The sequence below is a fragment of the Rhineura floridana genome, chromosome 1, assembly GCF_030035675.1.
Source record: "Rhineura floridana isolate rRhiFlo1 chromosome 1, rRhiFlo1.hap2, whole genome shotgun sequence".
NCBI lineage: Eukaryota > Metazoa > Chordata > Lepidosauria > Squamata > Rhineuridae > Rhineura > Rhineura floridana.
Genome location: NC_084480.1, coordinates 46,999,573 through 47,025,506, shown reverse-complemented (window position 1 = coordinate 47,025,506; position 25,934 = coordinate 46,999,573). Strand labels below are relative to the sequence as shown.

At 39.9% G+C, this 25,934-nt stretch overlaps 2 protein-coding genes and 1 non-coding gene across 4 annotated transcripts; 2 read left to right on the top strand and 1 right to left on the bottom strand.

The window, feature by feature from the left end:
- Positions 1–4,101: 4,101 nt before the first annotated feature.
- LOC133375933 (5S ribosomal RNA) lies at positions 4,102–4,220 on the bottom strand. Its single transcript, XR_009760344.1, has one exon. It is a non-coding gene; the product is annotated as a 5S ribosomal RNA (ribosomal RNA).
- A 1,055-nt stretch (positions 4,221–5,275) lies between these two features.
- On the top strand, positions 5,276–6,190 carry LOC133376473 (proteinase-activated receptor 1-like). The gene is given in 1 exon segment (XM_061608662.1): positions 5,276–6,190. A coding segment is annotated over 1 exon segment (867 nt). The 5' UTR covers positions 5,276–5,323.
- A 2,306-nt stretch (positions 6,191–8,496) lies between these two features.
- Positions 8,497–18,127, top strand: LOC133375694 (proteinase-activated receptor 1-like). Of its 2 annotated transcripts, XM_061607463.1 has the most exons (3): positions 8,497–8,579; positions 13,838–13,980; positions 16,815–18,127. In XM_061607463.1, exons 2-3 carry the CDS (start codon positions 13,905–13,907, stop codon positions 17,912–17,914), a joined length of 1,176 nt encoding a protein of 391 aa, XP_061463447.1. In that variant the 5' UTR covers positions 8,497–8,579; positions 13,838–13,904; the 3' UTR covers positions 17,915–18,127. The 2 variants fall into 2 exon arrangements, with proteins under 2 accessions (XP_061463447.1, XP_061463446.1); XM_061607462.1 differs by lacking the exon at positions 8,497–8,579 and having other exon boundaries at positions 13,785–13,980.
- Positions 18,128–25,934: the final 7,807 nt, after the last annotated feature.

Here is a 25,934-nt window from a genome sequence, read left to right as displayed (position 1 = left end):
AGTCCTAAAAGCCCCAACCTCCTCCTCAGTCTATTCACCCTGTTGTCTTCACAATCTAGTATCCCTACCACCACCACATTGCTGCTTTATTGTTGTTATTAATTTTAAAAGCTCAGTCGGCTGGCTGAAGCTAGGGTCCATGCACTGCAGCTGAATTTTTTTTAAATTATTACTGCATTTGTATCCCACCTTTCCTCCAAGGTCTAACCTCTGTCCTCAATCTATCCACCCTGTTGTTTTCTCAATCTAGCATTACCACCACCACTACCACATTGCTGCTTCTTGATTATTAAAAAAAAAGTTCAGTAGGTTGGCTGAGACTGGGGTCCAAGCACTGCAGCTGAAATTTATTTGCTTGTTAATTATTGCATTTCCCACTTTTTTTCCAAGAAGCTCATGGTGGTGCACATGGTTCTCCCACTTTCCATTTTATCCGCACACCAACCCTGTGAGGCAGGTCATGGTGAAAGACTGACTGGTCCAAGATCACCCAGTGGGCATCATGGCTGAGTGAAGATTTAAACCTGGGTCCTAGTCCAACACTGTAATCCACTGGTGTTGTGACACAGGACTGTATATCTTCAGACTGTATTGGGGGGAGGATACCAATGTGATTGGACTCTTGCATTAAGGAGAGAAAGCAACACATCTCTGCAAATAGATTAGCACATCAGGGAGTTTCTAATGCAACTCATGATCTTGTGTGTGTTTTGGGAGCCTGTGCATACATGCTTGGGAGTTCCTGGAGTGGGGTTGGGAGTCTGTGTATGTGTGTGTGGTTGGCGCACAAAGCCCCTTCAAAATTTGTTAACAGTTGTTTATATTGCTCTAACCTGCCCCGGGACTTTCTGGTGAAGGGCTGGTAATAAATATAATCATCATCATCCTATTTGTTGTAGTGGTGAATAAAAAGTGACATTAGTTAGTGCTTCATTATGTATTTTTTCAATTAACAGGGACTAAAATTACAACAAAAAAGTATGTTGGGGTCACAAAAAAATTTGAGCTTACAAAGGGGGTTCTGTACTCATAAAGGTTGGGAACCACTGAGTTAGATAAACCAATGCTCTGACTATTACGTAGCTGCTTATGTTTCTTTGCACTTGTTTGTGTCTGGTGCCTATTTTTTTCTTTCATTGTATCTGCATGAGTTGGACTTGGTCGGGATAATGAACTGACCTTTGAGCTGTATACAGGATTTGCTTCTTTGTAACTATTCTAGATCTTTCTTGTAATCTTTCAAATGTATTGCTCAATTACACCCTTTGTAACTGATCCCAGAATGCATTCGTAAGACTACTTGATTGTATCACAAAACAAGGAATGAATTCCTATAAGAATTTTTAGGGTTTTTTTATATTTGGACTACAAAAAGTTCCGAAGTGAGTGCATATGTGTGACAGTGTTGGGAAAAGTCTCACATTGTGTGTGTGAAATGTTATTTTTTGAGTAGTAATTTCATTATACCAGTTTGCCCCTTTGCATTGCAAAAGCAACAATGACATATTTGAATGAAAGTAGACTGTGTTGAGAATCTGAACTACAGAAAAATGTTTTATTATACCTGTAAAAATCATACTACATTCAATGTATGCCCCCCCCAATTCTCCCCAGGGCAAAATTAAACTGGATATCATTGTACATAACAAGCCCCTTCCATCATAAACAAATAATAAATCGGCCACACTTTCACATGCCAAGACACAAAGAGTTTTAGCACTTCCATAGCATTGCAGGTCAGGAATGCAATGCATATTCTCATGCATGTTTCATGGGAAAAGAGAGCTGTCTGATTTTTCATTTATAAAATCCAAGTGAAGGAGGAGGCATAGAGGTTTGTGCAACTACAAAGAATCTTAGCTCCCAAACCAGTTGTATCCCATCTACTTTGCACAATGTCTGGTGAACAACGCTGGTAGACTCCGAAATACACAAGTGCATCTGTGACTACACATTGTGACTCAAGGCATAAGGAACAACCTGGCCATGAGCTCTGCAGTTGATGGCTGAGACCAAGCAGAAGATCTGCTGGCTGCCCCAGTGTGTCCTTCACAAACACCACGTCTGCTTACAAGGGGCAAGATGCTTTTTGTTTTTCAACTTCTTAGTCCTAGAATTCTGTCTGTTTCCCTCATGTCCTGCTTCTGGCTTCTCAAAGGCATTCAGTTGGCCAAGTGGGGAGCAGGATGGTGGCCTAGATACCATATGCCTTTGGTCTGATCCACACAGGCTTATGTTGTAATGCCCAGCTTCAGCAAGATAGCTGTAGCACATGCCCTCCTTTCAAACTATACCCAGGATGATGTCCTAATACTTTTAAACAGTATCTGGCCTTACCTTTTAGTTTCTTCTGATAATGGTCTTCAGAATGGCGTGGTAGTATTAAAAGTGAACGGTAATGAGATGTAGTGGGTAATATAGTTTCAAATGGCTGGCAACCATGAATTATCCTGGATGGTTTTAGAGACGTCACTTTCACACCAAGTTTATTGTGATGAGAAAAGAGATTAATAATATAGCACTTCATGCACTTAAGAATTCTTAGGATAGGGAAAAATGATACATTCTGTTTGTTAATGTGGCTTAATTGTCCTTTCCATCCTGAAAACTGATACATTCAAAACCAACCAAATGCATTTGTATCAATTACATGAACCATAATGTGCTTTTAATAAATACTTTGTTTTTAAGAAAGTGTCTTTTCAAGACAAACATGAAAGATGCCAAACCTGTGGACATTTCCTCTTATTACTATGATGATGCCACTCATTGCTTTCATGAAAGAAAGAAAGAACAAATTAGCAGATATTTCTGAAAGTGTCTGTATGAAGCTTTGAGGAGCAACTGGAAGGGAGATATCAAAAGCCCATTCCAGCCTCTAGCAGTGGAGTTAGTTTTGGGTCTCCAATTCAAGTCCAAATTGGATGGGAAAATGAAGAGTGGATCTTACTGAACTCCTTGTTCAGTGGGGCAGAGGAATTTTCTTTTCAGATAAATCCCTGCAATCTCTTAGAAACCTGGCAACAGAAATTGTGTGCCTCTGGAGGAATAATGGACCCCTCTATGAAGATATTTTTTCTGCTCAATATACTCTGCACCTTATTTAGCACGATACCAGCAAACTGTACATACAGTCAATGTAGTTTTGTCAGTGATTTAACATGAACTGATTTTACACAAGGCAAGCATGTGGGGGGATACTGTGTACAGTTCTGGTTGCCTCACCTCAAAAAGGATATTGTACAGTTGAAAAAGGTTTAGAAAAGGGCAACCAGAATGATCAAGGGGATGGAGCAACTCCCCTCTAAGGAGAGGTTGCAGCATTTGGGGCTTTTTAGTTTAGAGAAAAGGCGGGTCAGAGGAGACATGATAGAAGTGTATAAAATTATGCATGGCATTGAGAAAGTGGATAGAGAAAGGTTTTTCTCCTCTCATAACACTAGAATTCATGGGCATCCAATGAAGCTGAATGTTGGAAGATTCAGGACAGACAAAAGAAAGTACTTCTTCATGCAGTGCATAGTTAAAATTATGGAATTTATTCCCACAGGAATCAGTGATACAATGTCCGGATCCAGCAGGCTCTTGTGTTCTTACGGGGGGAGCTCTACTTATTTAGGACACACTTTTCTATTTTGATGGAATTTCATCTTGTCTTCAATATTGCTTGACATTCAATTTTGTATAAGAGGAAGGGTAAACCCTGTTGCACAAGTGGAAGCCCATTTTGCTGGCGGAAACACATCACTGGATGTTTCCCATTATGTTTAAAGAGTAAGAGGAAAAGAGAATACTCTTCTACTAGAAAGACTAGCTTCTCAGTGCTTTGGAGATTCTTTCAAATATTTGTGCATTATATATTTGGGTTTTGATTTGAAAAAGGTATATACCATTCCAGCTCAAAATCTTTTATAGTGCACCTAAGTCAACTTAATTTTTTGCACAATCAGTCTCTGACATTTGTGTAAGGAGCAGCTGTTTTGTTGTTATATGCCTTCAAGTTGATTACGACTTATAGCAACCCTATGAATCTTTTTTGGATATATTTGTTAGGTTTTCATGGTAAGAAGTATTCAGAGGTGGTTTACCATTGCCTTCCTCAGCCTACGGCACCCAGTATTCCCAGGTGGTTTCCCATCCAAGTACTAACCAAGCCTGACCCTGCTTAGCTTCCAAGATCAAATGAGATCGGGCGTGTTCAGAGTAGTATGGCCGTAGGGAGCAGCTGTAGTTCACACAAAATCTGTAATCATTTGTATGCTCATTTGTCATTCTTTGAGCTGCAAACTCAAAATGTACCTCTTCAAAGAGAAATAAGTTTTTTAGCAATTCCTTGGGAACCCTTTCAATTGACCTGTGTTCAACTGCACTGTGGCTACAGTCTGATTATAGAAGTGAGTTGCATGGTAGACCCACTAAGCTCTTCCTTCACACAGCTGCCATAACTGACTTTCATTTCATTTACATTCATTGCTCCATGGAGAACTATTGTGATATAGTGGTTAGAGTGCTAGATTAGGAAACCTGGGTCCAACTCTCTAATAAGCCATGACATTTACTGAGGGACCATGGGCTGGGCACTGTCTTTCAACTTAACCTACTTGTGGTTTTGTTGAGAGTATAGCATTAGAAAGGGGAAGCAGTAAGGTAGAATAAAAATGCAATAAAAGTGAAATAGAAGTCATGCTTGACATCAATTTCATTTATCAAAGAATGAACATTGTATTATTAAATATTTATTAGGCAGTGTATTCTATACCTTTTAATGTACACAGTTGGACTATAGAACATAGGATTTGCTGCACCCTCAGTCCATTCTGTTACTGAATAGGAGCATAAAACAGAGTCACTTCATTCTGTCTCTCTTATGGTGACCCTAAGGTCATATTGAGCTGGTATAACTGACTGAAATAACAGATTTGTGGTAGGAAAACCCAAAGTAAGGACCTTTGAGTGAAGGATGGGTAATAACAATGTTATTATTTCTATATTGGAACATACAGATCTATGACTTGCTATTCTCAATTTGTATTCCCATGAAAAAAATTACACTGAATGTTGTAACATAATTTATGCTGCTGTTTACATGTTTCATTGTCTATTGCTTCTTCTTCCAGATTCTTCATTAGATAAGGTTAGGAGCTTCTTGCCCATTTTAGTCAGCCCTTCTTCACATGGGAATAAGTTGGACATCCATGATCAAAACAGAGAGTCCATTCTTCTCTCAAAGGACATTGACACATATCTAACTAATCCATGGCTTACTCTTTTTGGTCCATCAGTCTACACTGTTGTGGTAATATTGAGTCTTCCTTTAAGCATTATGGCAATTCTTGTGTTCCTGATAAAAATGAAGGTGAAAAAGCCATCTGTAGTCTACATGCTCAATCTGGCTTCTGCAGATGTACTCCTTGTGAGTGTGCTTCCTTTTAAGGTTGCCTACCGTTTTTCTGGTAACAACTGGGCATTTGGACCTGAAATGTGTCGTTTTGTCACTGCCGCCTTCTACTGCAACATGTACTGCTCCATCCTGCTGATGATGGTGATAAGTATAGATCGTTTCCTGGCAGTGGTGTACCCAGTGCAGTCTCTGTCATGGCGCACACTGAGACGTGCTTCTTTGGTCTGCTTTGCCATCTGGCTTCTGGCTATAGCCAAGGCGATGCCTCTGCTTGTCACTGAGCAAACAAAGAGAGTATTTTCGTTAAATGTTACTACCTGTCTTGACACAATATATTTCTTTGCTGTGAAGAAGAAATTTCAGGATAACTTTTCTGCATTATCTATTTTGTTCTTTTTTATACCGTTCTTAATCTCTGTCACATGTTACGTGTGCATTAGAAAGAAACTTTCTTCATCCAATGTGGCTACAAAGCCAGATAAAAACAGACGTGCCATCCTCCTGTCCACAGCTGTCTTGTGTTCTTTTATTGTTTGTTTTGGCCCAACACATGTCCTGGTACTACTTCAAAACTTCATCTCTTTGCCTGATCAACAGGTTGGGAGGCTCTTTTTTTCGTACATGCTTGCCGTTTGTATTGGCACCATAAACTGTTGCATTGACCCCTTAATTTATTATTATGCCTCTTTAGAGTAGCAAAGACAGGTCTGGAGTCTCTTGTCCTATAACAGCATTCAGATCTTGAAAAAGGGCAGCCAGACAACATGTAGTAATGTGGCAACCTTGTGAATATGGCTTTGAATCATTTGGCTCAAACACAGCATTTTGAAAACATTAGTTATTTTTTATTTGTTTATTAATTGCCTTACATATACATTTCAAGGTGATTTACAACCATACAATTTAATTTAATCTGATGTAATGTGCTCATTCACAAATATAGGCATTGCATGTCACAGGTGTGAACACTAATTCACTGCACCTGTCTTTAATGTCTATGCATTTCTTTCTAAAGGATATTACCCAGAGCATTCTCACTTATTCATAGCCTATTGCTTCAAATAATCACTCCTTTGAAACGAGAAAATTACATAATTTCTTTTTGAAGGGGACATGTTGAGACTAACAGGGGCATTGTTAGTAAGGTACCTGACTCCAAGAACAGCAACACAGAAGGAAATAAAACATTATCCAAATATAGGCAGACTAAAGCTATGTTTATGTTTAATTTTCTGTGTTTGGGAATGGCATGAACATTTCCATTCTCTGAAATTAAATCATCACGACTTCTGGCGTAAGTGGGCTTCCATTAACTTCCCCCTGCTAACTGACTCAATCAATATGCCTAGAAAATGTCAAATGTCATAAAACTGTTTTCTGTATCTGCTTGACAAAAAGGCATTGTGAACATACAATCAGAGGAAAATAAACGGAATTGGTAAAAACATTAAGAAGTGTAGTCATAAATGTTAGCAGAAGTCCTCTGTGCAGCATTTTACCTGAAGATGTGCAAGACACTCTAGGCTTCTACTGCATAAATTGGCTCCCTGTAGGCAGAAGTGGCTCAAAGGTGAGTGCAAACATCTTGAATATATTGTCCTGTCTAGCAGTGATCCAGGTGAATTTGAGCATATAAACTCCATGAGCAAATATATTTGCAGTGCTGTGACTTCAGCTTAGTCCTGCCTACCTGGTCTCTTTTCCTAGTTTGGTAGAAGTTAAACATAAGAACATAAAAAGAGCCTGCTGGATCAGGCCAGTGGCCCATCTAGTCCAGCCTCCTGTTCTCACAGTGGCCAACCAGATGCTCATGGGAAGCCTGCAAGCAGGAACTGAGCACAACAGCTCTCTCCTCCACTGCAGTTTCCAGCAACTGGTATTCAGAAGTATACTGCCTCCAACTGTGAAGGCAGAGCACAGCCATCATGGCTAGCAGCCGTCATTGACATCCTTATCCATTAATTTGTCTAATCCTCTTTTAAAGCCATCCAAGTTGGTGGCCACCATTGCTTCCTATGGGAATGAATTCCATAGTTTAACTATAAGCTGTGTGAAGAAGTAATGCCTTTTGTCTGTCCTGAATCTTCCAACATTCAGCTTCATTGAATGTCCACAAGTTCTAGTGTTATGAGAGAGGAAGAAAAACTTTTCTCTATCCACTTTTTCCATGCCAGGCATAATTTTATACACTTCTATCATGTCGCTTTTGACTCGCCTTTTCTCTAAACTAAAAAGCCCCAAATACTGCAACTTTTCCTCATAGGGAAGTCACTCCATCCTCTTGAGCATTTTCATTACCCTTTTCTGAATCTTTTCCAATCTACAATATGTTTTCTGAGGTGAGGCTACCAGAACTGTACACAGTATTCCAAAAGTGGTCACATCCAGAGCTTGGAAAAGTTACTCTTTTTGAACTACAACTCCCATCAGCCCCAGCCAGCATAGCCACTGGATTGGGCTGATGGGAGTTGTAGTTCAAAAAAAGTAACTTTTCCAAGCTCTGGCCACATAATAGATTTTTATAATGGCATTATGATATTGGCAGTTTTATTTTCAATACCTTTCCTAATGATCCCAAGCATGAAGCTTGCCTTTTTCACAGCTGCCACGCACTGTATCAACATCTTTATTAAGCTATCCACTATGATCCCAAGGTCTTGTTCCTAGTCAGTCATTGCCAAATAAGACCCCATGAGTGTATATGTACATTTGTAATTTACATTTGTTTACATTGAATTGCATTTGCCATTTTACCACCTATTCACTCAGTTAGTAGAGGTCCTTTTGGAGCTCTTTGCAATTCCTTTTTGTTTAATGAACCTGAACAATTTTGTAACACCAGCAAAACTACGCCACCTCACCACTGACCCCTAACTTTAGATTTTTTATGAACAAGTTAAAAAGCACAGGTCCCAATACCTTGGGTGACTCTACTTTCTACATCCTCCATTGGGAGAACTGTCCATTTATTCCTACTCTCTGCTTCCTGTTTCTTAACCAGTTCCTGATCCACAACAGGACCTCTCCTCCTATTAAGAACATAAGAACATAAGAAGAGCCTGCTGGATCAGGCCAGTGGCCCATCTAGTCCAGCATCCTGTTCTCACAGTGGCCAGCCAGGTGCCATGATTCCATGATGTCTGAGCAGGAGTCTTTGGTGAGATATCTTTTTGAAAGTGTAAGTACACAGTGTCAACTGGATCATCTCTATCTATGCACTTGTGACATTCTCAAAGAACTCAAATAGGTTAGTCTTGCCATGTTGGTTCTGCTTCAGCAAGGCTTGTTCTTCTATATGCTTGGTTATTTTATTTTTAGCAACACTTTCCACTAGTTTTCCTGGGGCAGAAGTTAAGCTAACTGGCCTGTAATTTCCAGGATACCCCTGGATCCCCTTTCAAAAATTGGTGTTACATCTGTCACTTTCCAGTCCTTGGCTATGGAAGCAGGTATGAGGGTCAAGTTACATATTTTTGTTTGAAAATCAGCAATTCCACATTTGAGTTCTTTGAGATCTCTTGGGTGGATGCCATCCAGACCCAGTGATTTTTAACTAGAACTTCATCTCTTGTCACCACTATCTGCCTAGGTTACTCAGACTCTCTTTATACAAAAGTTAGTTTAGGCACTAGGATCTGTCCTATATATTTTGCTGTGAAAACAGATGCAAATAATTTATTCAGTTTTTCTGCAATCTCATCCTCCTTTAATACACCTTTGACTTCCTTGTCATCCAAGGGTCCATTCACCTCCCTAGAGAGTTGTTTGCTACTAATGTATTTTGTTGTTGTTGGTCTTCATGTGTTTAGTAATGTGCTTCTCAAATTCTTTTTTAGCACCCCTTATTGTCTGCTTGCATTTATTTTGTCAAAGTTTGTGTTCCTTTTTGTTCTCATTTGCACATGACTTCCATTTCTTGAAGGAAGTCTTCTTGCCATTAATAGCATATTTGACTCTGCCAATGAAAACACAGATTTGCACAGGAACACATCCATAGATGTGAGAAGGGGAAAGATCTCCTGAGTTTTTCTAATCTTTATTTGAACAACCACTTACCAATACGAACCTTTCTAGCTCCTAAGACTGGCCCATCACTAATGCTAACCAGGTTGGCAGCTGCTAGGGACAGGGTCTTTTCAGTGGTGGCCCCATAAGAAGTCCACTTGGCCCCCTCTCTGTAACTTTAAATCATAGGTGGGCTGCATTGTAGTGCTGTGGAGAAACTTAAAGCCTCCCTCTCCCCCTGCTCCCAGTGCAAAATTACTGTTCCCATGTTCTTAATAGAAACATGGAAATAGCAGTCATTTATTTGATGGCTCATTGGCTGGGTACTATGGAAAAGGGGGGCTCCCAAGGCATTGGTGGGCTGCAGAAAGAGTGCTGAGGGCCTTACATGGACCACTCACCTGCTTTTAAGTAGCTCCTGAAGACTTCTTTCATTCCACCTAGTTTTTTATTGCTCTTATTACATGCTCCCCATATATCTCCCTCTCCACACACCCACTGTTATATTCAATTGCTTGGGTTTTAACACTTTTTTGGGGGGGGTTGTATGGGCTTGCCCTAAAAGGCGGGGACAAAAATTAAGTACACAATCTTCTTCACTCTGTCATTTATTCAAGCTCTACAATGCAGCCATTCAGGCAATCTTTAGAAATAATTTCAGCAATGTCACATCAATCTTGTGTCCCTTCCGTAGTGATAAGAAGGGCAAGTTGTAGCTGCATATTGTACTTTGCAAAGTGAGGCTGCCCTCTTACAGTCTTTTTCTGTGTTCTTGGTACATAAAACTGACACTAGATGGCATCAGAACACTAAAGTTTCAGACTATGAGCATTTTATTTGATATGAATACCTTGGCGCAGTCAAAATTGAGACAATACCCAAGAAATCAAAATAAGGCTAGGACTGGAGGAGGCAGCTATGAGAGAACTAGAAAAGGTCTCCAAATGCAAAGATGTATCACTGAACACTAAAATCAGGATCATTCAGTCCATGGTATTCCTGAACTCTTATGTATGGAAGTGAAGGTTGGACAGTGAAAAAAGTGGATAAGAGAAAAATCAACTCATTCTGAAACATGGTGTTGGAGGAGAGCTTTGCACATACTGTGAAAAAGAAATAATTGAGTATTAGAACAAATTAAACCAGAACTATCACTAGAAGCTAAAATGATGAAACTGAGGTTATCATACTTTGGACACATCATGAGAAGACCTGATTCACTAGAAAAGACAATGCTGGGAAAAACAGAAGGGAGTAGAAAAAGAGGAAAGCAAAACAAGAGATGGATTGATTCCATAAAGGAAGCCACAAACCTGAACTTACAAGATTTGAATAGGGTGGTTCATGACAGATGCTATTGGAAGTCACTGATTCATAGGGTCGCCATAAGTCGTAATCGACTTGAAGGCACAAAACAACAACGAAAAAGCCCCGTTCCTGGGTCGTTCTTTTAAGTAAAAGTGAATAGCTCCAGGTGGCTTTAAAATATCACACAGCATGTTATTTTTCACTGTATAGTTGTTTCTATTTGATAACTTCTATCAAATATAGTATAACAAAGGGTATTAGCATTCCCTATTCTATGAGACCAACCCTGCAAGGATAGCCCAGCAAGGGATAAACACAGAGAGGCCAATCATCTGATCTGCTGGAAATGGGTGCTAATCATGGGTGCCCTACCTTGGGAAACATGAATAAGATCCAATATTTTACCACATGACAACAACACACTTTCCTTTAGCACTAATTTTCAGAAAGGCCATGGAGTATAACATGCTCCTAACTGTCCATATTTTCTTATACCTGACTGTCCCTAGTAAATCATGATCCCAGTATTTGCCTTCTGAAGATGGTTAGCGTGGGATTCTAGACCAGTAGCAGAGGGCGTGGTGGGGTGGTAGCATTCACCTCCTCTCCAAACAGCTGAGTTGCTGCTGCTGCTGCTGCTGCTTACTGGGGGTGAGAGGGGGAGGTTGGCATGGTGCAAATGCACTGGCAGAGCCAATCTGCCACTACTGACTCGCTGCTGCCTCAACACTTCCCCTCTCCTTCCTGATAAGCAACAGTGATTCAGCTGTTGTGAGGTCAGGTGAATCCCACCATGCCATCCACTACTATTCTAGAATTTAAATTCTTCAAGGGTCATGTCTCAGATTCTTTATAACTTAGCTCCCAGATTCTCTAGAGCTGGGAAGTCTTTTGAGTATCCAGTAGAGGCTTTTTGTCTCTGGTTCACATGTAGATAAATGCATGTACATGAACACTAAGGTAATGTAGAGTATACTGCTGCCATTTCACACACTGCAGCTGCTCAGATATATTCTGAAGTGTTGAAAACATATTGTAGGACAGCACACAAGCTACACTATCAAAGTGCCTCAAACATTTTAGGTTTCCTTTTAAGGAAGATGCTCCAACCTCTTGATTGGTTTGGTTGGCCCTTTTCTACAACCATTTCCCAGTAGTGGGATACCTTTTTGAGATTAGGTAACTATTACAGTATTCCAAAGCAGGCATACCAAGATTTCTGTGGCATCTATTAACATATCTGAAAATATGTGCCAGGGATTCTCAGTTGTGTTTTGGGTTTTTTTTAGTAGTTAGCTTTTCTAATCTAAGACTTGGAGATAAATGACTCCTCAGTCTGATGGCCAACAGACATATAAAGTCTTTCTAGTAACAAACTGGGCCTCAGGAAAAGCAGTGCTTTTAGGCTAGGAACGCCAGCTGCTTTAAATAAACTTACAGAGAGAGAATCCATTAAAGCAGAAGAAAGAGATAATAGTCAGAGGGTGGAAAAGTTACTTTTTTGAACTACAACTCCCATCAGCCCAATCCAGTGGACATGCTGGCTGGGGCTGATGGGAGCTGTAGTTTTAAAAAAATAACTTTTCCAAGCTCTGATCATAGTCTAGGCAGGCATTCAAGGGTGCATCTGCATCGGTGCAGCTCAGACATGACTTTGAGAGCCCCCAAATGACCACCCAGAGAATGGTCGATGATGGGGCCACAGCAAACAGGCCCAGCATTTGCACCTGGACTGGCATGGGCATAGCAGGGCTGACCCTGGTCACTGCAGATTCCTTACTGTATTTTTAATAAACATTCTGTTGGTGAGGGACAACTAGCCAGGCGGGCACATGGTTATAGGTTCTAATTTTATTGTTTTTGCTTTTAAAAGAGATTATCATTTTCTACAACAAAACAGTGCTTATTCCCAAGTAAATGTGTTATGTTAGTATCAGAGCAGCAAAACAACCCCTTTTTTGGATGCTGTCACATATCAGGAATGTAAAACATGGAATGATGAGTTAAAGGGAGAGTATAGTTAATCGTGTTAATCTGAAGGAATACCTGATGCTCTCCACAGGGGACCCAGTAAGACCATGGGTCCAGGGTCAAAAATCACCTAGCTGCATCATTGATGATGTAGGATTATATTTTAACCCCTACAATGACAAGCTGCGCAGACATTGTTCACCTATTGCTAAGAAGCTGCTCATTGCCCTCATGAAGGAAAATTAATTGGTAGAGCCAATTAATTTTGGGATAATTAATCTAAGAAGGGAGAAAGCTAACCTACTGGTGCCTATTTGTTAGGGGTTGGTGATCTGGTGGTCTGGTAAGCTATTGGCCTATGGTTAATAAAAGCCAGGAGTGGGGAGCCTCAAGCCCGGGGGCCAAATGTAGAGCTCCCTTAAGGCCTTTCTGTTGAGCCCTCCCCAGGCCCCTCTCCCTCTCCCCAGATCATGCACTTCGTGATAATGCCTCTTGTTTTTCTGGATGGAGGATAGAGAGGGGTGTGTGATTGTGTGCTGACAACTAGTCGACTGTGCCAAAGGTAACATTTACATTCTTTGGCTCTGGCCCTGCCCACCACTGGCATGTGGCCCTCAGAAGATGGGAATGCGGCCCTCAGGTTGAAAAGAAGTTCCTCAACCATGATTTAAGCTAATGTCATTCAAGTCCAAACTGGATTAATAGTAAAGCACTTTATGCACCGAGAAAATACTCAGGGCAGGGGGGGAAATGATGTGTTCCATTTATTAATGAGTCCTAACTACTTTTTTCTGGAAATGGGTTCATTGAAAACCACAACAAATGCATCTATATCAGCTACATGCATCATAATGGGTTTTTCAGAAAGATTTGGTTTTATGAAATGTCTTTTAGAAAAGTAAAGAAAATAGAAGGGGTGCCTGAGAGTTTCCATGTGGTGCTTTGAGGATCAGCCAGAAGAGAGAAATCAAAAACCCACTGCTGCCTCTCTTAGGAGGTTGAAGTGGTTTTCTGACAGTGTGGTTGGCTCTGTGTTTCCTGTTGATGTAAGCTAACATTCAAGCCCAAATTGGACAAAGAGATGAAGAGTGGATTTAAATTTCAGTGAGCTCTCAGTTCAGTTGGGCAAATGAAGATTTTTTTCTTCTTCAGGAAAATCCCTGGTTTCCTCTTAAAGACCTAGTGGAAACAAAATAAGAGAGGCACCTCTGGAGAAGAAATGGATCCATCTCCGAAGATACTGTTTTCTTTGCTCAGTATAGCCTCCCATTTATTTAGCACAGCAACAGCAAACAGTGAGTATAACCCAACATGCTTTTTCCACGATTTAATATTTGAAGCTTTAAAGCAAGGCTTATATTGTGCAATTATTCAGGGAAAATTTCACTTGCTCTTACTTTTCCTAATGATAGTGCTGTGGAAGAAAAAGCAAGATGAAGCAATAAGGGTAGAAGATGGAAGACAATATTCTTGTGCTAGGAAAATTTGCTTCCCAGTGGTTATGTTGTTGTTGTTGTTATGTGCCTTCAAGTCAATTTTGACTTATGGCAACCCTATGAATCAGTGGCCTCCAACAGCATTTGTTATAAACCACGCTGTTCAGATCTTGTATGTTCAGGTCTGTAGCTTCCTTTATGGAATCAATCCATCTCTTGTTTGACTGTTGGACTGCAATCCAATACATGTCTACTCACAAAAATGCTCCACTGAGTTCAATGGGATTTACTCTCAGGTAAGTGTGTATTGGATTGCAGTCTAAGCCAGACTGGCTGTTTTTGCACAACCAGCCTCTGATATTCCAGCAAGGAGGTGATGTACACACCACCCTGATGTTTTGCAAGGCAGTAAATAAATATATCTAGAAATTTGTCTCCTGCATAAAATCATATACTCCATGAGAGATAAACTTAGCACAAGCTGGACGTATTCCTCTTTGTGGCTGTTTCATGATCCTGTCTCAGATCTTCCCCATCACAGAGTTTTTCAGCAAACAGAATCAAATTGCATAATATGTGCATAAAGACAATTGTGCAAATACAGCATTGCTCAATAAATATTAGGGGACACCTTCAATTTCAAGGGAGGACTCACTTATGAATGGGAAGCACTCTGATCTTTTGGGAGACACAGGGAGACCACTCAAATGAAATGACAAGAGTAATCTTAACACGTGCTAGCCAGCAAATAAAAAAAGTATCAGGTGTGCTTTCAGCGGTACCTACAGCAAGTTGTTTTCAAGTTTCAGCTTGGGCTGCAGACACACTAACCCATTTGTAGCACAAAAATGTTGTTTTTATCAATCTGGAATTGTTCATGTTTGCCCTGAACATGCTGCTTTCAGTCTAGGGTTGCCAGGTTCTTGGCCTGAGAGTGATCCTGTATCTTTAGGAGAAGAGAAAGTCAGCCAAGTGCAGGTGTTCTTGCAATGCTGCAATGAGAAAAACCACACGATGGAATTCTTTCTTACCCTTACACAACTTTTAAAGATACAGAAGACCTCTTGGTTGCCAGGCCCAGCCTCTAAGTGGGCTTCTGTATCTTTAAAAGTTGTGCAGGGGGAAGAAAGAATTCCATCTTGTGGTTTTTCTCATTATAGTGTTGCAAGAACACCTGCACTTGGCTGACTTTCTCTTCTCCTAAAGATACAGGATCAGTCTCAGGCCAAGAACATGGCAACCCTATTTCAATCTAGATTGTGTCTAGATCCTGCTGTCCAGAAGGGTGGGTGTGGTTACTTAATACACATTTGAAAGCCCTCCCCATGATTAGGTTCTCCATGCCTTTTCTTCCCTGCACATGCCCCAGGTGAATGAGGAAGGTAGTGGTGATTGTAATCTCCGGATATACCCACCCGCAACATCATTGGGCAGGTGTGGATACACCCTCCCATTGCTGAGACAGCCTACATCTGTTTTTATTTGTTCTCAAATGGACACACTGCAGGGAAGTGCAGTATCAATCTGTAATGAGTTTTGTTTTCAGGATTAAACCAGATTCTCAAGAAGTGCTTTTTAAGGACAAAAAAAATATGTGGTAGATTTAAATTGTGTGTGGACTACATAGAAAAGAAACTACTAAGGCTGCAGTCCAATGCACATCTATTCAGAAGTAAGCTCCATTGGGTTCAATGAAACTTACTCCCAGGATGTGTATTGAATTTCAACATAAGTCTCCATTGATTCCAGAATAAATGTCTTGTGTACGTAGCTCTGTTTGTTTACACGACCTTTGGTTAATGTTGCCTCTTACATTGGTGCTTATATTTTTAGTGGCCTTTATTAATCTTGCTGCATGAGCATTTCACAGATTTTGTACTGTCATTGTTTTACAATTTTCTGGTTTTAAATTGCAACGTCTTGTATTTTGTTTTGTCAAGTCACTTTGAGACTTTATTGTATAAAGCAACTGATAAATGAAAATAATAATGATGATGATGATAGAAGTGAGTTGCTCAGTTTAGGTTCACTGTCTGTGACCGTCCCTCACATACACACTGTAGGTTGCTTAACTGACTTTCATCTCACATTCATAGTATAAACACAATGAACAATTGGCATGACATTTGTTTCTCAAAAATGTAAAATTAATACTATATTAGATGCCTTCATGTTCTATATGTAAAGACTTTATATATAGGACTCTAAATACAGGATAGCTTAGCTCACAATCTGTTCTGTAGCTTACAATCCGTTCTAAGTCAGAATAAGAGCAGGAAAAGCCCAATCAAGATTCTATGGTATCATTGGGGAACCTGTGGCGCTCCAGACGTTGTTGCACTCTGATTCCCATCAGCTCCAGCCAATAGCCAGGGGTAGTGGAAGTTGTAACTCAACAGCATCTAGATGGCCACAGGTTCCTCGCCCTTTGGTCTAAAAGGTTACTTAGTACATTTTCATGTTTAAAAACCCTGAAATTTCTTATTAGTTATAGGGAAAACTAGGCAGAAGGGGCAGCAATGTTAATTTTGTCAACATCAGTAATTTTAAAAAAACTAAATAAATATATGCAAATCTATAACTTAATGTGAATGAATATTCTCATAACTAAACTAGAGGTGTTATGTTGACTTTTGTAACATCATTTATATAGGCATTTAAACATTTAATTTGTATATTGCTTCATATTTCAGATTCATCCATCATCAATGCATATTCCTCTTTTGGTAGTACCCCTGTTAAGAAAATAAATGCTAATGATAGTTTGGACAACTACAATCAACACATAGTGGAAATCACAAAAGATGCTGAAACATACTTGACTAGTCCATGGCTGACTCGTTTTGTTCCTTCCATCCACACTGTTGTGATTATATTGAGTCTTCCTTTAAATATTATAGCAATCCTTGTGTTCATCATCAAAATAAAGCTTAAGAAGCCAGCTGTAATCTACATGCTCAATCTAGCTTCTGCAGATGTACTCCTTGTGAGTGTGCTTCCTTTTAAGGTTGCCTACCGTTTTTCTGGTAACAACTGGGCATTTGGACCTGAAATGTGTCGTTTTGTCACTGCCACCTTCTACTGCAACATGTACTGCTCCATCCTGCTGATGATGGTGATAAGTATAGATCGTTTCCTGGCAGTGGTGTACCCAATACAGTCTCTGTCATGGCGCACACTGAGACGTGCTTCTTTGGTCTGCTTTGCCATCTGGCTTCTGGCTATAGCCGAGGCGATGCCTCTGCTTGTCACTGAGCAAACAAAGAGAGTATTTTCGTTAAATGTTACTACCTGTCTTGATACATTAGATTTCTCTGTTATTATGGAGACATTTCGGTATTACTTTTCTGTAGTATCTATTTTGGGGTTTTTTATACCGTTATTAATCTCTGTCACATGTTACGTGTGCATTATAAAGAAACTTTCTACATCCAGCGCTGCCACAAAGCCAGGTAAAAGGGGACGTGCCATCCTCCTTTCTGCAGCTGTCTTGTGTTCTTTTATTGTTTGTTTTGGCCCAACAAATGTCCTGTTACTAGTGCAAGGCATATGCATTTCACCTGATGAACCCCTCGAAAGTCTGAATTTTGCCTACCTCTTAGCAGTCTGTGCTGGTACCATAAACTGCTGCATTGATCCCTTAATTTATTATTATGCCTCTTCAGGGTATCAAAGGCAGGTCTGGAGGCTCCTGTGCTATAAAAAGCATTCTGAGCTTGAAAAAGGAAGTCAGACAACAAGCAGTAATGTGGCAAGTCTTTCTACTGATTTGAACAATTTGTCTCTAGCATAGCATTTTATAGTTAATATCTGCAGTACAGTAATACGCTCATTCATAAACATAGGTGCTGCATGTCGCAGGGGTGAAGATTAGTTTATAGCACCTGTCTTTAATCTCTATGCGTTTCTCTCTCTATAGAATTGAAGTGCTTTCTTATATTCAAGGCTATGTAATTTCAAACCGTATTTTTTTTGCTGCCGTTAAAATTAAAAGTATTGTCTGCCCAGAGATGCAGTTTGTTCCTATGGGGACTGTATATAAATAAATATATATTGTTGTAAAATCAGTTTAGTGTGAAATTGTTATTTTTTGTAACATTCCTTGAGATAAATATTCACTTATCCATTGTCACTTATTTGGGGATTTTGTTCTAGCAAAAGCCTTCTGAAACAGGAATGTCATCCTCTTTGAAAAGAGCATATTGGTATATTTGGAGGGACCAAACTGGATGATCTGTGATTGTAGTTTTTCTAGTAGAGAAAACACAGGAAGCAGAGCTTTGGTGTACTGCAAAGCTCTTTGTCAGTCTCTGTGATTAAGTGAAACAGAAATAAGAAGAAGAAATAAGCATTCAGAGTTGCCTAATATAAACAGACTATCGGATCCAATTTTTCTTGGCTCAGAATTTGAGTTACACTCAGCTGCAGATTTTGTGTGTGCATGTGTGCAGTCTACCTGGGTTTCTACTGGGAGGGTGGGATATAAATAAATAATAAATAAAAACCCAACTTCCTCCTACTGCAGGAGACTCTTGGAGAAGTCTAAAAAAAGAGTGGGAAAGGGCTCAGGGTTGATCTAATTCTCCTCTCCCCTTTCAGCGGTATGATTGGATCTCTAGGTGCTTTCTGCTGAAGCTGAATGTCAAGTGGGAGAAGGCTGGGAGAGAGAAATTACCTTAATTTACAGAAAAATTGGCAGACACATACCCCCTCCTTCAAGCTATTAAGTGGCCCCAAACATTTATTTTTATTATTACAGGTCTTGTACAAATCTGCCCATGAGAGGAGCAAATGGAAGAAGTGGTATGACAAAAAAAAATTATAACAGCGTATTTTACTTAACTGAACGTTCCACAGTAAGGGGAAATCAGGATTATACCAAGAAAAAGTACAGGCTGGTATTTTGCTGACACTTACATGGACACTGCAAAAAAACCTCTGGCCAGAAGCAGCACTGAGTCCACAATAAAACATGTGGAAGTGCCAGTATACAACAACGTCCTTATTTTCAAGAACAAGAACAAATGAATTTGTTTGCAAAGTAAAGTTGGATGGAACACTTGAGCAGTTTCAATGTGCTTTCTAGCCTACCCTGTTACAAGATTAGTCTCCTTATAAGGCACTGTAAAACAAGAAGCAAGCATCGATAACTCAGAACTATGTGTCATTCTCCTGGCTGCAAAGTGATGTTTCTTCAACCACACTAGCTCTTTTGTGGTCTCCACCACTTGGTGTATGTACAGTGTTGGCTAGATCTGGGGTTCCCAAACTTTTCCCCCCCAAGGACCACTTGAAAATTGCTGAGGGTCTTGGTAGACCAATTAATGATTTTTTTCCTGCCTGTTTAGCAATTGTAGTACATAACACTAGATGCTAAAGTTTTTGTAAAAAATCAGTTGTCACCACGGACCAGCTGAATGAAGCTTATGGACCACTGCTGGTCTGTGGCTGACCACACTTTGGAAACCTCCCTGGACTAGATCATAGTGAGACATTACATCAGCCTTCCCCAACCTGATGCCCTCCAGAAGTTTTGTACTACAACTCCCATCATCAGCCTCAGCCAGCCATTACATGCATTCCAATCTCTGAGTGGTGAAAGGTTTCAGGTGTTGCAGTCCATAGCTTGGGTGACAGTCACTAGACTTATGGTGTTTCTGTAATATAAGGTTTATACCCACTGAGCATGAGGTGGAAGGCTCACAGCATTAATACTCCTGCAGATCCAACTCTAGCATTAGATTTCGGGGGGGGGGGACAAAAGCCCACATCCTCCTATTCTCATAAAGAGTGAAACAGTCCTTTGTCTCTCTTCAGCTCCTGTCCCAAGACTGCTTGACTACTGATCACCCTCTCACACACAAACATTTACGACATAATCTCAAGCCAAAGGAGAGGAAAAGGCATACCCCCTTCTGCTCACCTACCAGAAGGATCTCCAGCTAGCTGGTTTCTGTGGCAACACTTTCTCTAAAACTTCCATAATAAAGTAGACATTTAAAAGATCTGTTTAGGCAATTTACATAACTGGTTTGACCAGTCCTGTTCTGCAGAAATCCCATCTTACAGCTATAAAATCACAGGCTTGGAAAGGACCCCAAAAACCCATTTAGTCCAACCCCAAACTTACTACAAGGGGAACAGGTCTATCATCATTCATGATAGCTAAATGGCGCCTCCAGGTTCAAAGGTAGTGTTGGGAGTTGGTGAATAATGTGAGAAAGCTGTTGCTTTCATGTCTTGGATGCAAGGCTCTTCTTATATTCTTAAGAGGAGGACATATCTGCTTTCCAAGGGGGCTTCCAAATGGGCCAACAGACCACCATTCCCCTTTTTATTCTTTAATGCTTCTTCTCTTCCCACTCATCTATAGAAAAGTGTTAGCAAAAACTGGCTATTCAAAAGTTAATGCTTTAGGTAGGGGAGCCCTCTGCCTCCTACAGATGTCTAGCAGGTAAATCCTACGGGAGGTATTCCAAGATGGCTGTCACAGTTGCAGTAGTCAGAACTTGTCTGGACATTTTACATATTATAATGGATAGACACAGTTTCTGCTCATTCATTTGTGAGTGATCACTTTCCTGGAGATCTGAAGAACACTCAGACTATGGCCAAACAAAACATCTGAAAAGAAAGATCAATTGACAACAGTCATTCAACATAGGAAGCTGCCTTATACCAAGTCAGACTAGTCAGGCATCCTGTTCCCCACAATCGCCAACCAGATGCACCAAGAGGTATTCAGTGTCATACTGCCTCTGAACGTGAAGGTTCCAGATAGCCATCAAGGCTAAAAGCCATTGGTAAAGGTGGCACATGGAACTAGGCAGATGAATGGGGCTGAGACAGAAGGCTTAATTTCTCTTACCCTCCATTTAATGAGAACACTTTTGTCTTTCAGACAAAGCACAGCAAACTATTTGCCAAAACAACAAGTTTGAGAGGTGCAAAGTAGATGATAACCACAGAAAGTTTTTACATTAAACTGGGTTGCCAAACAAGAATGATTATTTTGTTATGTGCCTTCAAGTCCATTTTGGGAGTAAAACATGTAATGAGGGTCATGGATTGGGATATGAATGCAAGGCCATCTAACTAGGTTTAATTAATTTATATCTGCCAAATCCTAAGGCAAAATCTAGATTAGATTACATTCATTTCTGCATTTAGTCTACTTCAAAATTGCCAAACCTGTATTCGCTTCCAGATGCAATCACTGCCATAGTCTGTCCCTCCTGCTTACTCTATAAAGCCCTGTTTTCAGCAAAATTGATGGTAGGGTGGTCTGTAACCAATCCTCCAGTTGCTGCCAAAAGTCAATGAACCAAAGAAATGGTCTGCCATATTCAGTGCAGTATGGAGTTCATACATTTTGCTACCAGCTCGTTTAAAGTGCAGCCAAGGAGTGAAAAAGTTTTTATGTATTATAAGAATGCCTTAACAACCAAACAGAATACTAAACATAAAAAAGCACCACTTTAAAATATCTGGGTGTCGTTCCAAGAACAATTCATCTGGGAACAGAACACTGCTGGTGTTACTCACTTGCAGTGACACTTATTTCTGGGTCTATTTCAGCTCCTATATATAGGGCCATTTTCATTTAATTGCTAAACTGACATAACATTGGCACTATTAACTCATGCCAGTTAACTTTTTTAAAGTCCTCATGAAAATTCATCAGCATTTTACTAGATTTCTCACTATATACACATTTTTGAAAAGCACTTTTCCCTAATACACACATTTTTGAAAATCAATTTACCTAATATAATGCATTTTTGGTGTTGTTTTCATTAATATGTGCATTTTATGCACACTTTACCCTAGTATATGCATTTTTGTACACATTACTGGGCTGGTGAACTGCACTGGAAAATTCAAAGGGTGAATTCCAAATAATGACTATGTTTTGGTTCACATTTCAGAAAGTGCAAATTAGGCAGATTTGCCTTTAAACGTGAACGGAACCAAGTTTCTCCCCCATCTCTAGATGTAGGTGTAGCATTTGTAGGTGTAGTAAAAGTGCTGATAGTTGCAAAGTCATGGCTATTTTTTGTTGTTATATTTATATCTTGTTCTTCCTCCAAGTTCCTCAGAAACAGCTCTATGAGGTAGCTTACACTAAGGAGCTATGGCTTACCAAAGATTGCCTAGTGAGTTGACTCAGAATTTGACCGTGGGTTTCCTCCTGTCTACCCCAGCATTCGATACACTGCATCACACTTACCTCACCAGTGTTTACATCCCCTCACTGATCAGAACATTGTATTGGGGTGGCCTTTCACAGCTCACACCTCAACTTCACAGCAGCTGTTGCCATTTGTGAACCGCTTGTCATTTGCTTGTGGTGGAAAAATATTATTTCCTTCTTTCCTCCCAAATATTTATTTGCATGTCTCTTTTAAAGCAAAAAGTCTCTGTTGGTATCTTATCATCAAACAGTAAAAGTCATATTACTTGGTCAAATGTTAAAAACGACAAAAATTGTTAAAACCTCCTGACAGAGATAAAATTGGCACTAGCAGCAAAGACAGTGAATGAAGCAGCTGTCAGCAGAAGCAATTAATCCAGTAAAACTAGACAGATCTGGATCTATGGCTAGATCTGTGGGTGATTTGTTGTAAATCAGCAATTGTTTAACAATGGCTGCCCTCACACCAAACTATAATGCTTAAAATGAAGTAAATGTGAGGTAACCAGGAGTAGATTTTTGTGTGGAAGGATTATGAGCTCTGTTCAGTTCTGATATTCAAAACAAATTTCTGGGCACTGAATTTTTTCATTCTAAGAGTAGGTCTTGTGCACCAGACTCCAGTTTGTGGATGTTGGGGTTCTAATAAAAACAAAACAACAACTACACCCTGCAAACCTGAAGTCTGCCCACCCCTGAAATTACCTACACAATCTTTTTATGATTTAACAGCATTATCCCAAATTGCATGTGGTGCCAGGAAATTGTTGACTAATAGATCTTATCTTATCTGGAGAGGGAATTTCCAAAATGCATTTCTGTAGGGCAGCCTTTAGATCTAGTTCCTGCTGACAGCTGTTGGGTGTTCTTTTTGCATCCATTAAGGCCACCACCCTAGAAATAAACAAAGCATTGTAGGAAAAGTGTCCTTCTGGCAATGCTTTCTTTAACTCTATGCTTGGACACATATCAGTTATGAGATTATAAACATTCTTTCACATCTTTAAGATATGACAGTCTCTGGGTTTAAAAGAATACTGATGGTGGGTAGATTCTAGAGAGAAAGGTTAGTTTAGTTGAGACAATATGAGGACAGTATGGTCTCTAAATAACTATGTAGCCCTTGGCAAAATATACACTGTAATAGTGTTTTAGGGTTTATTTTCTCATGATACAACAGCCATTATCTCTGTTTCAGTTTTGTTCAGAAGTTATTGCATACTTTCCCTGGCATCCTCCAGCCTTGTTCATACATATACCCACCTTTCTCTGAACGTCTCCTGCTGTTTCACTCTAGTTGCCTGAAGACTGGAACTGTTATTATTTAATTTCATATGTCTGGTTTATAAGTCTGTGATCAACATTTAATCATTTAAGGCTAGTTTGCATGTAATGCTAAGCCAAAATATGGGTTACCATGTACAAGCAAGTGTGCTGGTTTCCAGACAAAGGATTGCAGCTGCAGACCTCCTCCTCTGATCCTGCTACAACCGTGATCTTCAGTCAGGGAATCTGCACGTTTGCTAGTTTGCTCGAAGACATAGTTTGGCTTAGCATTTTACACGAACCAAGTCTCCCTGTGTTATGGTTTTCACCACATTTCTTCAGACTGGGATACAACAGATTTTTCCAAAAGTGAGCAGGGGGATTCTTTATTTTCTTCAGCTTATATAACAGAACCAGTAAAAGCAAAGTGCTTCACAGTGATCTTAATCCGACAATGTTGCAGTAATATTTAGATGGCAGTTCTAACGTCTGTAGATCTATTCTGAGAGTCTTTGGCATTTCCAGCTTTTGTTTACCAAATTTCATGACAGGAACTTCATTTAATTTGAATGGAATAGAAAAAATATGGTTGAGGGTTTTTTGTTGTTGTTGAGACAGCAACTTTAAAATGAACGGAATCCTTTCCGCCAGTATAATGCCAATGCTATTAGCCTTGGTAGGTTAGGGGAAGCACGATGGTCATGGATAACCCAGATAGCTTCAAAACCTCCCTCAGCCTCCAGCTACAAATCCTCACTCAGCCATGAGAACTTCTGCATGGCCTAGGGCAAGTTGCAGTCTCCTCTCCCCTCCCTTACAGGGTTTTTGAGAGGACGAAATACCAATCATCATCATGAAATAAGTAAAGGAATACTGGAAAACTTGTGTGGTGCTCTGGATGAAGTGCGGGGTTTGGACATGGAAGGCTTGGTTTCCATTTCTTCCATAATTACACTGCTTACTGGATGGCCTATGCAAATCACTATCTCTCAGCCTAACCTGCCTCACTGAATTGCTAATTACTTACTTACTTACTTAATTAATTAATTAATATCCCACCCTTCCTCCGAGAAGCATAAGAAAAAATATGTTGTAAGCTCCAGCCAACAGTCTTCACACCAACTCTAGCTACCAACTGTCATTGCTGAGGCCATTACAAGAGTAAGCAACCACTCAAGCACGCACATGCATGCATACACACGCACACACACACCAACATACCCCGATACAATTGCCGAGATCCTCTTCTATGTATATGAAACTAAATTATCCTATTACAAAGGATATTTAGATTCATAGAGGTTGCCTTGGGAGAACATTAGTCATATTCACTAATAGGCAAAAAAACTTGCGGTTTAAGAGTGTACCTATAGCCAACACATATTTCTATCAAACTTTAAAAAGCAGGAAAATTGGGCAGCTATGGTGAATGCACCAGGGGAGCAGGAGACCTGATCTCTCTGAGATATTGGACTGCCCTACAAATTGGTCAAAATGCAAACACAATTTGGGTTGGTCTTTCACAGTCCAATCCACTTCCTGTGTAGCTTGGAAGAATTTGGTAGTGTGCCTCTGAGCATATGGTGAGTGGTGGCAACACCTGCAATCAGCCCAAATAACAGAAACAAGACATGTGCTGTGCTTATCTTGTTTTAGCAGGGAGGAACCAACAATATTAAAAACAGTCGATATAGTTCAGATAGTCACTTTAAATATGTTTGATTTACTTTGCAATTTTAGTGATGTTTACTATAATAAATCATTTTCTTTTGCTTCTGTTTCTGTGAATATGTGAAGTACAGGAACACTTTGCAACACTAAAAAATAGCTCCCAAAACAATTAAGGCATAATGGCACTGACTGTTCTGCAAAATAGTTTCCAATGGACATGAGGGGTGTCTCAGTTTGCAAAAGATAAAACAGTGGGAGGTGAAATATATTCTAGCAAAATTCTAGTTGTGCTCTATGTTTTTAATTAACCATGCCTACCTTCCCTGAAGTGGAGTGGTTTAAGCACATCAGGCTGAAAACATGTGTCTTGGGCAGGCCAAATTTGTTTTTTCCAACAGCTAGAGTCATTCCTGAAGGAGCAACATATTGTAATCAGTCTGATTTTACATCAAATTGCAGTTTCAGATTCAACTGTCAATGTGCCCAAAATAGAAATAGAGCAGAACCTCCAGTTTGAAACACAAAGTGCTGTCTTCACCATCATATGACATCGACCAATAAAAAGGCTTTGAAATTAATAAAAATAAATTTGACACAGATTTGTAGGATGAATAATGAGAGAAATATAATATTCTACATTAGATCCTCTGTAGAAACAGTAGTAACACAGAACAGAAGCAAA